This window comes from Chenopodium quinoa, unplaced genomic scaffold (genome assembly GCF_001683475.1).
Source record: "Chenopodium quinoa cultivar QQ74 unplaced genomic scaffold, ASM168347v1, whole genome shotgun sequence".
In the NCBI taxonomy this organism is placed as follows: domain Eukaryota; kingdom Viridiplantae; phylum Streptophyta; class Magnoliopsida; order Caryophyllales; family Amaranthaceae; genus Chenopodium; species Chenopodium quinoa.
This window is the reverse complement of record NW_018744745.1, coordinates 32985-50095: the sequence shown is the minus strand read 5'-3', so window position 1 is coordinate 50095 and position 17111 is coordinate 32985. Positions and strand designations below refer to the sequence as shown.

Genomic DNA, 17111 nt, shown 5'->3' with positions numbered 1-17111 from the left:
TTGATCTTTATCGAAAAATAAAAATTATTTTTGAAATTTTATTGATTTAATTCATCAATTTGTTAATTGATTCATTTAAGGTTTTGATTAATAAATTTCAATAATCAATTCATTCATATTAGTTTAGTTTTTTCAATTTTGATGATACGAGAATTTTTCTTCTTGTAATCCCTGTATTTTTAAAAATATTTTGTAAATGAAATTTTATTTTATTTATAATATTTATTTGTTATTTTTCGTAATTTAATTTCAAATGTTTCAAATTATTAATATTGGTTGAAAATTAATTTAATAAATTATTTTATGCACCTTATTCTACAATTTATGTCCAATCAAACAAGCCTAACCCATTTGTTTACTTAATTGACCCATTATTTTTATGAGCCCCAATCTTCCTATTTACCCTACAATTCTCTCCTATAAATACCCCATGAATCCCCAAAAATTTCCCACACAAAAAGGTCATTCTTATTTTCTTTCTCCTTTGTTTTATTAATTTGTGTAATTATAATTATTGATTTATGGATTTTGATTTTATTGTTTGAAATTAATTTAATTAGTATCAAATTCTATTTTTATGATTAAACTTTATAATTTCAGAATTATAAATGGCATAATTTTTAAATGTTGTAAATTTTATAACCTAGGGTTTTTAATTATTGAAAATCATGATTTTAGGGTTTTTATGAACAATTGATTTAGGGCTTTTATAGTAATGATGTTTTGAAATTTTGAAAATTTCACCAAATTTCCCTTAGTTATATTTTATTCACGATATACCCATAACAATTTTCAAATTCACCGTATGTACTTGAGTTTAACAAAATTGTCACCAAATGCCCTTAATGACTAACATCGTTAACCTGCATTAGTCATTAAGACTAAATATGCCACATGGTATGCTGGGATTGGTTTTCATTTAATTTTTTTAATATAATTAATTAATATAATTATAGTTAATAAAAAAACTAAAAACTTAAAAATAAAATAAAAAAAGCCCAGCCACCTCCCTTCCCCCCATCAACCAAGCCCCCTGTTAGCCGACCGTCAGCGTCCACCCCCTCCTCCGCGCCAGTGGCGGCATCTTCCCCCTCCTCCGATCCGCACCGGTGCCGGTGCCAACCCCTCCCTCTACAACCCCCTCCCTCCTCTATTTCCCACCGCGACAAACACCAAAACCCCCCAATAAAAAAATCCTCTCCACCGCCGGCGTCGAAGAACCCCTCCCCGCACCGGTGAACCCAAATCGCGCCTTCCCCCTCCTTGAACCAGCATGCCAAAACCCAAAAATCAAAAACCCCAAAATCGAAATCTAGGGTTTTGATTTTGGGATTTCGATTTTGGGGTTTAATTAAGGTGCCGAGGATGGAAATTTAAGGGGGGAAAGCAGTTGAAGATGGTAGGGGGATGGGAGAACAAGTGTCGCCGGGGTTTGGGGACTGGCGTGGCGCCGACTAGGCACCAATTTTTTCGAGTAGTGGGTGGGGTTTTAGGGTTGGGGGAAGGTGGTTTCGGGAAGGAGAAGGGCAGCGACGGGAAGGGGAGTGGCTGCCGATGTCGGTGCTGTCAGTGCGAATGGGGAGAGTGGCCGGCCCAAGGGTTTAGATGGCTTCCACGGTGGCTGGGGCTGGGCTATGGTGGTGGGTGAGTTTTATATTTTTATTTTTTAATTATTATTAAATATTTTTTTAAAAATTTAAATAATATATAAATGACAGCCAAGTATAGGTTGCCACATGGAAAATTAAGTCTAAATGAGTAACGGAGTTAACGTCCATTAGTCATTTGGGAATCTGTAACATATTTGATAAATTCAGGGATATATGGTGAATTTGAAAATTGTTTTGGGTATATTTTGAATAAAAAAATAACTCAGGGGCATTTGGTGAAATTTCCATTGAAATTTTTGTGATTATAACTACTGATTAGTTTAACTTAATTCCAGATTATTTTGAACACGTAAATTCGTGTTTTAATTTTTAGATTTTCGTTCGTTAATATTAATCCCGTTTTAATCCCGATCTGGTTCTGAACTCATCCGATTTTAATAAAAGAAAGTAATAGTTTTCATCTAGAAACAACGTTTTAAGAAAGACTCACTAGCTTTGGTAGTGAGAACCACCCTCTCGTGGCCAAATTCAGCCTCTAAGTATGATTTTCGGGCAGTTTTTAATTTTAACGATGTTTTTTTTTATGCTTAAAATTTTATCCTTGAGTTTGATAAAAAAAAAGTAATTTTATTTAAAGTTAATTAAGCATAAATATATGTTTTTATTGAAGTTTTAAGAGGTTTTCATCATATTATATTGTTGGAAATTACTTGGGTTAGTAATATTAATAGTTGGTTGTTTTTTTTAGGAAGTCATTATTTCCTAGAAGAATTTTAATTGAGTATTAAAGTTATGTGTTGATAAAGTTTTGAAGGGTTTTAAATTAATCTAAAGTGCTGGAAATAGTTTCTAAGTACTACTTTTGATGTTTTATAAAGAGGGTTTAATCATCACCCATTAAAAAAGGAGATTATTAGGGGTTTTTAAATAATTTTCAGATTTTTATTAAACTTTAAAATTGTTGTAATTTCATGTATAAGAGTGTATTTTAAGGTATTTATGAAGAAAATTTAAAGAACTATATATAAGCCTTTAATTTTAACTAAAGAGAAGGTTTTAAAGTGTTGTTTGATTTGGATTTCGAAGGTTTTAAAGTAAGTTAGTATTGCTGTAAATTTGATTGGTTGGGTATTGATTGAGATGTTACTGTTTGGTTTAGGAGAGGAGTTTATTGAAGGTGATTTCTAGATAGTAAAGTGACATACCAATTCGTTTATTCAAGGTACGTACGAGTTACGAAACCTTGCCTTTAGATGCATGTTTAAGGATGTATCGAGAACTTATTATCATGTATAGAGAAGACTGGGCTAAATTGTTTGGTTATACATTGTGATTTTTGGATTTTTGTGTATGAGGCATGTTTGAGATATAAGTATATGACTACGGTTGTGGGTGATGTATAAGTGATTGTCTTATCAATTGGATATGTTATGATTAATTAAGTTATAAATTCTTGGTTGTCTATAAGTGGAATTAATTTTGATAATGGTTCAATGAGGTTAAGTTTTGATACTCTTTCATGAATTAATCATGATTGGAGTAGAGGGAGTTTTTTAAAGTCATTTAAGACGAGGTTCATGATTTGAAGTGCCCTATGCACTTAAGGTGTTTATACACCGAGGTAGTTAAAGAATTCAATAGTAAATACCCTAATAAATCAAGAAGTGAATGGAAAATTTGGATTGCTTGGAATGATGTGATATTTAATTGATTATATTATTTGCATATGAGTCATCACCAAGTCTAAACATGTATATCACGTAAAGTTCAAGATGGATGAGCAATAAAACTCTGGATTGGTGCATCAAGACCCTAGGAACGACCCGGGTGGTGGTGGAGCAGGCCAGGGTTTCCAGGCGATTGCGTAGCTTAGCTTTAGTCTAGCATAGAATCACTCTAACCTAGCTTTTGTTTGGTATAGATACCAAAATGTGGACTATCTTTTGTACTAGGACATAATTATTATATATATATGTACATAACCCTAATTTCGTAGGTCGGTAATTAATTTTTTAAAAACAACAATTTTAGGACTCAATATTTATTTATTTTTTTTGTCGATTTATCATTAAAAAAATTCAGGTTTGAAAATGCAGAAAATTACAAAAATTTGTTTTGGGCTGGAAATACAATTTGCGACGGAATATTTCGTCGTAAGTTACATATATGAGACGGAATTTTCCCTCGCAAAATATAATTTGCGACGGAAATTTCCTCGCAAAATATGATTTACGACGGAATTTTCCATTGTACAAATATACATTGCGACGGAAAATTCCGTCGTAAATTATATTTTGCGACGGAAAATTCCGTCGCAAATCATATTTTGCGAGGCAAAATTCCGTCGCAAATTTTATTTTGCGAGGAAAAATTCCGTCGCAAATATGTAACTTACGACGAAATATTCCGTCGTAATGTAGCTTTGCGACGGAACTTTTTCCGTCGCAAATTTGCGACGGAACTTCATCAAAGGCCAATTCCAAGTCCGACGATATTATTTCCGTCTTAAATTCCGTCGTAAAGTTGGTTTACGACGGAATTTCCGTCGTAAAATGGCCATTTTCCTACAAAGGGTTTTCCGACAACCATTTACGACGGAATTCCGTCGTAAACCAACTTTACGACGGAATTTACATAGTTTACGACGAACTTTTTCCGTCGCAATTAAGGTGTTTTCTAGTAGTGATCTAAAGTAATGACAATCAGGGGTTGGGGTACACGGGGTATTAGCCGTGCACTTTTCTCGAGTTCCTCTAATCTACGAGTCTCTTATTTCAAATACTTTTAAAAACTAGGAGTTAGATGAGATCTCATACTAACTACGGTTACGAAGTCGCGCCCGTTGTCGTTGGATGTTTATTGATGTTTCCGAAAGGAGGCATGGGGTTTTCTTTTATTGATGTTCCAAACGGAGCATGGGTTGGACAACCTTGTCTATTGCTTAATCCAATGAATTAAAAAATGATGAGTTAATTACTTTTAACTAGGGAAGTCTTAGTAAATTAATAGTTGAGTCATGTATTTGAGTTTATAATTAAATTGTATTCGATTATTGATTATTAGTATCATGCTAGGGATTTCTTATTATGTTTCGCAGCTTGTATGTACTCAGCTTTGCTGATTGCGTGCTTTTGTGTGTCTTTTCTTTGGTCATGGCCTTCGCCTTTCAATAAACCTGTAATGATCCAATCTTTACACTTGTATTATTGGGGAGCAGACTCATCACAGGTATTTACATAGTTTTGACTTGTATCAAGGTGGTGGGATTTTGAGTGGAGAGTTGGTTATTGTTCGCAATTTATTTCTTTTCATAAGTTTGAATTTATTTAAACTCTGGTTTTATTTATTTACTACTTTTGTGGGGTTTTGAATAAGGGACTTAATGGTTCCAAGTTGTAAGATTTAATTTGGTTTTTGTTATTGGTTTTGAAATTTATTTATAACTGATATAGTTTTTCCGCTGCTAATTTCCGATAAAGCCTTAACGTTTGAACACGTGGCGGTAGCACGCCAGTAATTCTCTTGAATTTTGTTCAGGGTATTCACAGGTTTAAAGAGAGAATTATTGGGGTGTTACACTTCATTATTTCAAGAACAATGGATTTTTAATCTTGGTTAACCAATAATTGAAAACCATTGTTCTTGAAAATTTGAAGAACAAATCTCTAATGGTTAAATATTGAAAAAAAAAACTATATGAATGAATTGATGGGTGAAATCGTTCAATCGAAACTAATATTGAATCATTGACTGAATTGAATCAAAAAATTTGAAAATATTTTGATTTGGATGAAGAAGGATGAGACATTTTTTTATTTTATTTTTATATCAAATTTTGTGTAATTATTTATGAAAACTAAAATGATTTTAAGAAATATAATTTTTGAAATTATAAACGAATGTAGGATTATAAAAATGATTTCAATTAAATTGGCATTAAAAATATATCAAAAGTAACTGTTGACGTGTATAATTTCAGCCAATCACATTGCGCCTATTAAGTTTAACTAATGATAATTGACTATAACATCATAAGGTCAAAGGGTTAAAATAATACATTGACATGTGTGTAAAATTTGAATGTGTCAATTTTTTCTTGGATAGAGGGAGTTTAAACTAGAGTGTAAGCCTCTAAGGTGCACCTAAGGGTATTTATTTTCATTAAATGTTATTTTGCTCATTTTATATACTTTAACGTGAACTCGATTGTGATTTTATAATATATGATTAGATCTGCTAGAATTCACCATTGTCTTAATTTACTGGAATATACTTTTATAGCTTTAGTGTGGATACATCGTATGTATGTAAGAAATATGTAAATTTGGGTTTCAAAGCAGTTGCATTAAAACGATTAAATCATCAAATTCACATTTCAAGATTTTGTGCGTGAATTTGAACGTCATTTGGAATTTATTGAGTTATGTACACTCATAAAAATTAGCTTTTGATATCACTTGATATGGATGTGTAAATGTTTGTAATAGTGAAAAGTTGTATAATAGGCATTCAACTATTGTCTAAAATCACATAATTAATTCTTAAGTTTAATAATCTTGGACCCATAACCCTTAATTAAATCACTAATTAGCAATTTGCTAATAAGTATATATTTATTACTTGTTTTATTGGTTTCGAACGGAGGTTCGAGCAATCTTTGTGCTATTTTTTCTTCCCAAATTGGCTGTCTTTCTTAATTGTCTTATCATACATTTACTTGGTCAATTGATCGAGCATTAACTAAACTGATTGTGTGATGATTATAGGTAGGCTGCGAACTCTATGGAAATCAAGAGTTTGCTAATGGCAACATGCAAATATGTAGCTAGGACTATACAAGAAAATACACCAGAAGAGATCAGGAAAATGTACAACATCAAAAATGATTATACTTCTTAACAAGAGGAAGAAATTCGAAGACAGAACACTTGGGCTTTTGATGCAATCAGACGTCATAATTAAGAGCTAGATGTTAAGCTGCTGCAATTGCATACTTCATGTTTTATCATGTACTGCATTGTTGAATAAGTACTGTTTGGGTCCAATTTAGTCCAATTGGGCCTAAGCACTAAATGATCCAATTAAAAGCCCAAGGTCAAGGTTCAATTCTCCAATTGTGCTAAAGTCAAAGGTCAGCCCACAAAGCAAGCCAATTGGGCTAAGGCCCAACCTCTCCATGAATGATGAGGTATAAAAGCCATCATATTGATTCATTCAGGGGGATTCATATTCGGATTCATTCATAGATTCATAGGTATATTCATACATTCTGAAATATTCCATAAAAGCCTCAAGCAACAAACTCTCTTGCATAGTGTCTTCTTCTTACACATTGTACTGACTTTAGCATCGGAGGGGCCTTCCTCGGCAACACCCCCGAGGCTAGTTTACGTGTGTTTACTGTGCAGGAAATCCTCGGCCCAACATAACTTGGACCGAATCCAGCCTTCTCCATTTCAGCGGACCTTCGGCAAGGTCCCATTGTTTTCACCCGAAACAATTTGGCGCCGTCTGTGGGGAAGACTTTCAAAAATCTTTAAGCCAAATTCCTAACCAAGATCATCTTGCAATTATCTTAGCAGCAATGGCTAAGAACCGCAAGAGCAAAAGCCTCCGTCAAGGAGCGGGCGAAAAGCCTAAAACCCCTACACCATCGCCCTCGCCGGACCGGAACTCTCCCAAGGGTGCCGGCTCGGGGGGAGGGTCATACAAGGAGGATTCCCTATCTCCCGTAATTCATGACTCTCAATATAGGCCGGGCCTCTCTCGGTCTAGCAGGGGTCAGTCCGATCATAGGACATATTCAGTGTCCCAAAGCCAACCATCGGCTGCGCGGCCTCATTCCCACACTCGGCCGAGGACCCCTTTGACGGGGCCCAGCTCGGAAGAGGTGGCAAGAGCGCTGGCAGTACTCATGGAGGCGATGAGGGCACAAAATATGCCACCACCTCGTGATCGAACTCCTCCGCATACCCGGCATCAGCGGAGGAAGTTAGACCATGATGGTGGGAAGCTTCCTTCCTTCCGGGAACTGGAAGAGTGGGAGGAGGATTCTTGGAAAAATGAAAAACAGAGGAAAAAGAACCCTCAATGTTTAAAAGGATCCTCATCCTCAAGACCAGAAGCGCATAAGAGCAGTAGCTCAGCTTCTCGGCCAGAATCTACTCACCGAGAACCTGAGACTGTTCGCAGAAGCGTCCTTGACCGACTCGGCGGCCAGGAACCGAGCGTGCGTAGTCGCCTCTCGTTCCCTGCAGCCGAGGCCCAGACTTCCCAGCCAGGGACGAAAACCACTCCTACCTCTCTAAGAGGGCGGAGCGCGGTCCCTTCGGCCAGGAACAAGGGCAAGGCCGTTATGCTACCCGCTAGTTCACCATTCGAGCAATGGATACTGGAAGAGCGCGTACCCACGGTTAAAATCCCTTCGCACATCACATATGACGGGACCACGGATCCGAAGGACCACGTGGCCTCGTATGAGACTCATATGCATCTTTGCCCCAGATCCGAGGCGACATGGTGCAAATATTTCCCTACCACTCTCAAGGGGGTCGCGCAAGCGTGGATCTCCAAGGGAGTAAGGCAAGGCTCCGTAACAGGGTGGGATGATCTGTCCTCCAAGTTCAGGAGCAAGTTTTCCACGGCAAACCGCCGAGAGAAGACTACCGCAGAGCTCATGAGTCTGCAACAGGGGGAAACCGAAAGCCTCCGAGACTACCTGACCCGTTTCAGTAACGAGTCATCAAGCGTCTCCCAGCTGGACCAGGGGCTAGCCGTTTTCGCAATGCAGAATGGCCTTCAGCCAGGAAAGTTCCTAGACTTCATGGTCATGCATACCCCGCAGACTTTGGAGGAAGCTCTTAGTGCTTCGGATAAGTTCATCCGAGCCAAAGAATGGAACAAAGCGAAAACCCAACCTCAATCCGGGGGAGGGAAACAGAGGCAAATACCCTTGTCTGAAGGCCAAGGCCATAAGGCAAAGGGAAAGTCAAAGGCCCCGGAGCAATCTTTGGCCAACGACCCGAAGAAGGAAAGATTTGCCTCATACACAGGCAGATACGAGTCCTACACTCCGCTCTCTCTTCCACGCGCCAAAATTTACAGTGTGACGAAGGAGGAGCAGAGTTACCGAAAGCCGAGACCACTCCCAGAGTGGTATCAGCGAAAAAATAAAAATCAGTGGTGTGAGTTCCACGAGTCTTCGGGCCACAACACTGAGGAGTGTATCCAACTGAAGGACCAGATAGAGGACATGGTCCGGAAGGGATACTTGAAAAAATACATCGCGGATCACCGCGAGAAAAAAGAATCTGAGAGGTCAGCAAAGGACCCTCGGCAGGACCTTGATTTCCCCCGGAAAAAACAGTAAAAAGCCGGAGGGGAAATTCCCTCCGATCAATGTTATTTCGGGAGGAATATACTCTCAGAGGGAGCACAAGCGCCACCTTAGAGCTTTGACTCACCAGGTGAACAACGCTGACATTCAATCTCCCCAGTCGCCGGTGCCGAACATGACGTTCACAGCCGCCGACTGCCGGGGGATTACGTTCCCTCACGAGGATCCGTTGGTGATCATCGCCACGGTGGCCAACCACGACGTCAACAAGGTCCTTGTTGACGGTGGCAGTGGAGCAAACATTCTGTTCCGAAAGGCCTACAATCAAATTAAGCTGAAGCCCAAGCACGTTACGCCGGTACCCTATCCGGTATCCGGGTTCAATGGGGCTTCAACTTATCCAGATGGGAAGGTGACACTTCCTGTCACCATCGGTTGCGATGAGGCAGCCCGGAACGTCATGATTGAATTTTTGGTCATCGACGCTCCTTCAGTGTACAACGTGATTTTGGGGAGACCCATAATTCACGAGATCCAAGGGGTCGTCTCAACTTATCATCAGCTGATGATTTACGTCTCAGACGCCGGCTTCCCCGAAAGGATACAGGGCAACCAAAAGGACGCCCGAAGGTGCAACTACCTCAAGCCATCCAGTAGTCGCCCAGATGACGACAAGGATGAGGAGGAGAAAGAAAAAGAAAGAGAGCCAAGCACAAAAAAGCCGAAAGGCCTAAGTGCTTCGGCCCAAGGATCTGTGCCCAGAGAAAAAGGGCCCGAAAGGGAAAAGGCTAGCTCTTCAGCTGAGCCGCAAGACTCAGAGAGCCAGCCGGAGAACACAAAGACTGGGACACCTGCTGACATTGGCAGCAGGCCAGATTCTGAAGAGTCCAATCCATCAGCAATGGACATGGACCAACAGACTGAAACAGTTGAGTTGGCCGAAGGAGACGCTGAGAAATGTGTAACAATCGGGATGGACCTTGATCCGAACACCCGTTGCGAACTTATTCAGCTCCTTCGGGATAACAGAGATGTGTTTGCTTTCTCGGCAGCTGATATGCCCGGGATAAGTTCAGACCTCATCTCCCATAAGCTTAATGTTGACCCGACGTGTCGACCAGTTAAGCAAAAGAAGTGGAATTACTCCGCCAATAAGAACCGAGACATCGCAGCCGAGGTCAAAAAATTATTGGAGGCAGGATTCATTGAACCTTGCCAATATCCAGAATGGCTGGCAAATGTGGTGATGGTTCAGAAGCCCAATGGTACCTGGAGGATGTGCGTTGACTTCACGGACCTAAATAAGGCTTGTCCAAAGGATTTCTATCCCTTGCCGAGAATCGATCAGCTAGTCAATTCGACAAGTGGCCATGCCTTGCTTAGCTTCATGGACGCATTCTCGGGGTATCATCAGATCTTTATGCACCCCGACGATCGAGCCAAGACAGCATTCGTCACGAACGCTGGGGTGTACAATTACAAAATGATGCCCTTCGGATTGAAAAATGCGGGGGCAACCTATCAAAGGCTGGTGGATCAAGTTTTCGCCGATCAAAAGGGCCGAAACATGGAAGTCTATGTTGACGATTCGATCGTCAAAAGCAAAAAACTAAAGGACCATGTAAAGGACCTGGCTAAAACTTTCGCCACCTTGAGAAAGCATCAAATGAAGCTGAATCCGAAGAAGTGTGTCTTCGGCGTGAAGTCAGGGAAATTCCTGGGGTTCATGGTCAGCAAAAGGGGGATTGATGCCAATCCCTCTAAAGTCAAAGCGGCGCTCGACCTTCCTGAGCCGAAAACGAAGCGGGATGTTCAGCGGCTCACCGGAAGAATGGCAGCCCTCTCGAGGTTCATTTCCAGAGCTTCGGATAAGGGGTTACCTTTCTTCAAAGCCCTGAAACTCCCGAAAACAAAAGAGCTCGTTTGGGGGGAAGAGCAAAAAGACGCCTTTAAACAGCTTCGGGAGCATCTGGCTCAGCTCCCAACGCTGGCTAGCCCAGCTGAAGGAGAAACTTTGTACCTATATGTGGCCGTTAGCCCAGCCACCATCAGCGCAGTATTGCTGAAGGAAGAGAGTAAGAGTCAGCAACCGATCTACTTCGTCAGTCATACGCTGACGGATGCCGAGACTCGCTATCCTCTACTCGAGAAAGTTGCTTTCGCGGTAGTAGTAGCTGCTCGGAAGCTGAGGCCCTATTTTGATTGCCATCAGATAGTGGTCTTAATTGATCAGCCGTTGGAAAAAGTTCTCGGCAAGGTTGAAAAATCTGGTAGGCTAGCCAAGTGGGCTTTTGAGCTCACCGAATTCAGCATCAGCTACCGTCCGAGGGCTGCCATTAAGGCTCAAGCTCTAGCGGATTTCTTGGCCGAATGCTCATACCAAGAAGCGCTAGACAGTGAAAAGAAAGTCTGGACCGTGTTTACGGATGGGTCTTCCACCGAAAACGGTTCAGGGGCAGGAGTAGTGATAACTTCTCCCGAAGGCAAATCCTTTGAGTATGCACTAAAGTTTTCTTTTAAGGCCTCGAACAATGAAGCCGAGTATGAGGCAGAAATCGCCGGCCTAAAATTGTGCATCTCCTTGGAAGCCGATCATGTCTGCTTAAAAACAGACTCTCAGCTAGTTGCATATCAGATCAGTGGCAGCTACGAGGCCAAAGAGCCCTCCATGATAGCTTATCTTGCCAAGATCAAATCAGTCATTGCAGAGCTGAAAACTTTTGAGGTTCAGCTGATCCCAAGGGGTCAGAATACTCAAGCCGATGCACTCTCCAAACTTGCTAGTTCATCTTTTACCGAGCTGAACAGATCTGTATATGTAGAAGTGCGTCGAGAGAGAAGTGTCGACGAAGAACCTGAAGTGTGCTGCGCTGACCCAGAGCCTAGTTGGATGGACCCCATCCTAGCTTTCAAGCTTCGGGGAGAAACTCCTGAGGATAAAGCTTTGGCCTCCAAGATGAAGAGAACCAGTTCTAGGTTCATTGTCTTCGGGGGGGAACTTCTGAAAAAGTCCTTCTCAGCCCCATTGCTGAAATGCGTGGGACCAACAGATGCAGATTATATCCTGCGGGAGATTCACCTCGGCATCTGTGGGAACCACATTGGGGGAAGAACCTTAGCCCACAAGGCATTGAGGGCTGGATATTACTGGCCCACCATGATCGCAGATGCTAAGGAGCTGGTTCGGAAATGCGAAAAATGTCAAAAATATGCTCCAGTTATCCATCAGCCAGCAAGGGATCTTCAGCCGATCCTTAATCCACTCCCGTTTGCCCAATGGGGACTGGATATACTGGGACCATTTCCAGAGGCTGTGTACCAGAAAAAATGGCTGATAGTTGGAGTTGACTACTTCAGTAAATGGATCGAGGCCGAAGCAGCCTCGAACATTACAGAGCAAACTGTCAGAAAATTTATCTGGCAGAATATCATCACTCGCTTTGGCATCCCGAGAGTATTTGTCTTCGATCATGGGAGGCAATTTGATAACTTACCGCTGAAGCGGTATACAGATCAGTTCGGCATCAGACTGGCATATTCAGCGGTATGCCACCCGCAAAGTAACGGACAAGCCGAAGCTGCAAATAAACAAATCTTAAATGCCCTCAAGAAGAGGGTGGAAGATCAAAAGTCCAAATGGCTAGAGGAGCTCCCTGGAACCCTTTGGTCCCTTCGGACAACTGAAAAAGAGGCAACGGGCCACTCACCTTTTGAACTGGTGTATGGTGCCGAAGCCGTCCTTCCAGTGGAAATTGGCTCTGAGAGCCTTCGAGTGCACCACTTCTCGGCTGAGAATGAGCGACTGATGAGGGAATCTCTTGATTTCCTCGACGAAGTAAGAGACTCAGCCCGAGATAGAATGGCCGCCTATAAGCAGAGAATCAGCAAATTTTATAACCGAAGGGTCCATGCAAGGCCTCTCAAAATTGGAGACCTTGTCCTTCAGAATGCTGCTGCAGTCCAGAAAGGCCGAATCCATGGGAAACTCTCAGCTACATGGGAAGGACCTTATGAAATTTATGATGAGCTTCAGCCAGGGACATACCGCCTTCGGCAGTTGGATGGAACTGAGTTGAAAAATCACTGGAATGCTGATGTACTGAAACAATACCATGTGTAAACCCTTCGGGGCAGAACAATCTTTGTAAGTACATTTTGAACGAATGAAAGGCCTTGGAGCCGCCATTTATATAAATGTTTGCAACTTTTTATCCTTTCAAAATTTTCTTTGTTCTATCTACTCTTTAAGGGTTTTTTATTCAGCCTCGTCTGAAACCTTCGCCTTCGGGTAACTGGGTTTCAGATTGCTGACAAAACTCGTCTTTTTAAAGAACACTGGTCTTTCAGCTGAAGTCAAACTTCAGTAAGACTTGTTCTCCAAAGACATGAGTCCATGGACAATTCTGGGATATTGCCTTAACTGAGCCTTGTATCCCAGAGAGCCATTATCCGAAACATTGCCTTAAGTTGGCCCTGTGTTTCGGGTATCCATTTTTCAAAGATAGACAGAAAATCAAGGATAACAACAACAGTTGAAAATTTTTTATTCAGCCTCGTCTGAAACCTTCGCCTTCGGGTAACTGGGTTTCAGATTGCTGACAAAACTCGTCTTTTTAAAGAACACTGGTCTTTCAGCTGAAGTCAAACTTCAGTAAGACTTGTTCTCCAAAGACATTAGTCCATGGACAATTCTGGGATATTGCCTTAACTGAGCCTTGTATCCCAGAGAGCCATTATCCGAAACATTGCCTTAAGTTGGCCCTGTGTTTCGGGTATCCATTTTTCAAAGATAGACAGAAAATCAAGGATAACAGCAACAGTTGAAAATTTTTTATTCAGCCTCGTCTGAAACCTTCGCCTTCGGGTAACTGGGTTTCAGATTGCTGACAAAACTCGTCTTTTTAAAGAACACTGGTCTTTCAGCTGAAGTCAAACTTCAGTAAGACTTGTTCTCCAAAGACATTAGTCCATGGACAATTCTGGGATATTGCCTTAACTGAGCCTTGTATCCCAGAGAGCCATTATCCGAAACATTACCTTAAGTTGGCCCTGTGTTTCGGGTATCCATTTTTCAAAGATAGACAGAAAATCAAGGATAACAGCAACAGTTGAAAATTTTTTATTCAGCCTCGTCTGAAACCTTCGCCTTCGGGTAACTGGGTTTCAGATTGCTGACAAAACTCGTCTTTTTAAAGAACACTGGTCTTTCAGCTGAAGTCAAACTTCAGTAAGACTTGTTCTCCAAAGACATTAGTCCATGGACAATTCTGGGATATTGCCTTAACTGAGCCTTGTATCCCAGAGAGACATTATCCGAAACATTGCCTTAAGTTGGCCCTGTGTTTCGGGTATCCATTTTTCAAAGATAGACAGAAAATCAAGGATAACAGCAACAGTTGAAAATTTTTTATTCAGCCTCGTCTGAAACCTTCGCCTTCGGGTAACTGGGTTTCAGATTGCTGACAAAACTCGTCTTTTTAAAGAACACTGGTCTTTCAGCTGAAGTCAAACTTCAGTAAGACTTGTTCTCCAAAGACATTAGTCCATGGACAATTCTGGGATATTGCCTTAACTGAGCCTTGTATCCCAGAGAGCCATTATCCGAAACATTGCCTTAAGTTGGCCCTGTGTTTCGGATATGCGTCTTTTTTAAAGAACACTGGTCTTTCAGCTGAAGTCAAACTTTAGTAAGACTTGTTCTCCAAAGACATTAGTCCATGGACAATTCTGGGATATTGCCTTAACTGAGCCTTGTATCCCAGAAAGCTAATATCCGAAGCATTGCCTTCAGTTGGCCCTGTGTTTCGGATATCCAACTTTCAGATGAAGTCAATCTTCAGTAAGACTTGTATTCCAGAAGCATTGCCTTCAGTTGGCCCTGTGTTTCGGATACCCATTTTGAAGAAGTGAAGAAATTGCTTATTCAGCTGAAGTCATACTTCAATTTCTGGGGGGCAAGAAGCACTCTCAGTGCAAGTATGTACGGCAGAATTGAAGAAACAGAAACAGTAAAGCATTCGAAAACAAAGCAACTGAAGAAAAGAGCATCAGATATATAATTCATGCTCAAAAATTGAGCTACAAGTTCAATTTAACAGTATCGGCAGCCGCCCACAAGCGGAAAATAACAGCTGCCGAAATACGTACATAAGCAAAAAAAAGTAAACTGTTGTACGACAAGGCAAGCTGAAGCAAAAAACAAGGCAAAAAATTCAGAAAGCGGCAAGTCTAAAGTTAAGCACATGATGAACCGCAAGATTCTGAAGACGACTGCCCGAGTTCCTATGCTTCAGCCTGAGGATCAGACTGATCAGCGTTGAGCCCCATGGTGGCCTCAGCCCCAGCAGCAGAAGAAGCGGGCTTTGCACTCTGCCGAGCCTCCCCTTCCCTCTGTTCAGCTTCCAACTCCATTCTCTCGGCTTCCTCCTCGGCTTCCTCAGCCTTAAGGATTTCAGCTTCGGCTGGAGTTGCATACTTCATATGAGGGTCTTCGGGATTCTGGACCCACTCAGCACATTTAGACCAGTCCAGCTTCGGTTCAGCATGAAGGCAGACTCTTCGGCATACTCGGAACCCGTTTCTGAAACCCATCTCATATTCCTCTTGGGTATAGACACGGACTTTGAGTAGAGCCTCAGCATCAGCCAGCTTCTTCTGGGTCTCCTCCAAGTCTTCCTTGGATTTCTTCAGCTCATCAGCGAGCTTGGAGGAGGAACCTTTCAGCTCATTCAGCTCCTGCTGAACTTGGGAAGCCTCTGTCTGAGCCTGGGCCACTTCTTCCTTTTTGGCCATCAGCAGATCCTCAGCCTCTTGGAGCTTAGCTCTTTGGGCTTCGGCAGCAGCAGCAGCCTCTGAGAGTTGGACATCTTTGGCCAGGAGCAGCTCTTCAGCAGCCATTCGGCTGGCTTCAAGAGCCTCTAGACGTTGCTGCACTTCAGCTTGTGCAGCAGCTCCTTCCTGAATTCGGCTCTCAACAGCAGCCTTGAATTTGGAGACGTCTACTCCCATATGCTCCTGGAGGAATTTTTCCCCTTCCATCAGTGGGGGAAAAACTTCCTTCTCCATAGCGTCGCAGAAGGTTTTGAGGGCTTCAGCAGCTCTTTTCTCATACTCCTCACCCTTCTGCTGCTTCTCTTCAGCTGCTGCTTGCTTCAGCTTAGCAAGCTTTAATTCCTCTTCAGCCACCTTTTTGTTGTGCACAGCAGCGTCTACCCTATCTTGTAGGGTATTTATCAGCTCTACAGTGAGAGTCTTATTGTGCACGAACTGAAAACAGGAAGACAAAAAAATAAATAAATAAAAAATAAAAAAAATATATAGAGCTGAATTTCAGAGGAAATGAAGACAAGGAAAATTACCTGCATCATCAGCAGTTGGTTAGACCTGGCTGGGTCAGGAACTGATCTGCTGGATTCGCCCATCCCAGCAGTGGCCTTCAGCGACCAGATCCTTGCCCTATCTACTTCGGACATGCCAGCAAAATCGCCGAAGTAGGCTGCAGCTCCTTCTCGGTTCTGACCCCATATGAGGTCCCAGATGTGGTCTGGGATTGGAATTCGGGGGGCCGAGAAACCCATTTCTCCAGATTGCAGAGTCTGGAAAGAAGGGAAGGATGACGATGGAGCTTGATTAGCTTTGGATGGCTCAGCATCATCCTTCTCAGAGGAGTCAATTACTATGACCTCCTCTTCTTCAGGGGTGAGGACGAAAGCCTCAACCTCTCTTGCGATGTCTGCCGTGAAGCCCTCAGCACTGGACATCACGGCATCCTTATTTTCGTGCTCAGCAGCACTCTTCTTAATTTCTTCTTGGACCCCTCCCTTAGATTTGGGAGTTCTCTGATCCACCTCCATCTCAGGAGGTGGCGGAGGGGTCTTTTGAGGTGATTGGGGAACCCTCGGCGATCCGTTGCCTTCCTCGGGTTCCCTTATTGCGACGCCGATGGTCATCGGCCTCCGCTGAAAGTCATGAGGGCCGATGATGGCCATCCTTCGGCGCCTTTTCAGAAGGGGCTGCTCGTCCATATCTGAGTCTGAAGACTCTCCTTGTATTTGGTCTTCGGGACGAGCAGGAGCTTTGCCTTCTCTGTGTCTGTTACTCTCTTCAGACTGTAACAGACAGGGGGGAAGAAGAATGTGAGTAAAAAAAAAAAAAAAAAAAGAAGA

At 42.0% G+C, this 17111-nt stretch overlaps 1 protein-coding gene across 1 annotated transcript in view; it reads left to right on the top strand.

Annotated features, from left to right (window-relative positions):
- LOC110703598 (SKP1-like protein 1B) overlaps positions 1-6641 on the top strand; it is a 40877-nt gene extending 34236 nt beyond the window's left edge. Inside the window, exon 2 of the mRNA XM_021881378.1 lies at positions 6381-6641. Within this exon, the coding sequence (XP_021737070.1) occupies positions 6381-6509 (129 nt within the window). The 3' untranslated portion in view covers positions 6510-6641. The remainder of the gene's footprint in view (positions 1-6380) is intronic.
- The last annotated feature ends 10470 nt before the right edge of the window (positions 6642-17111 follow it).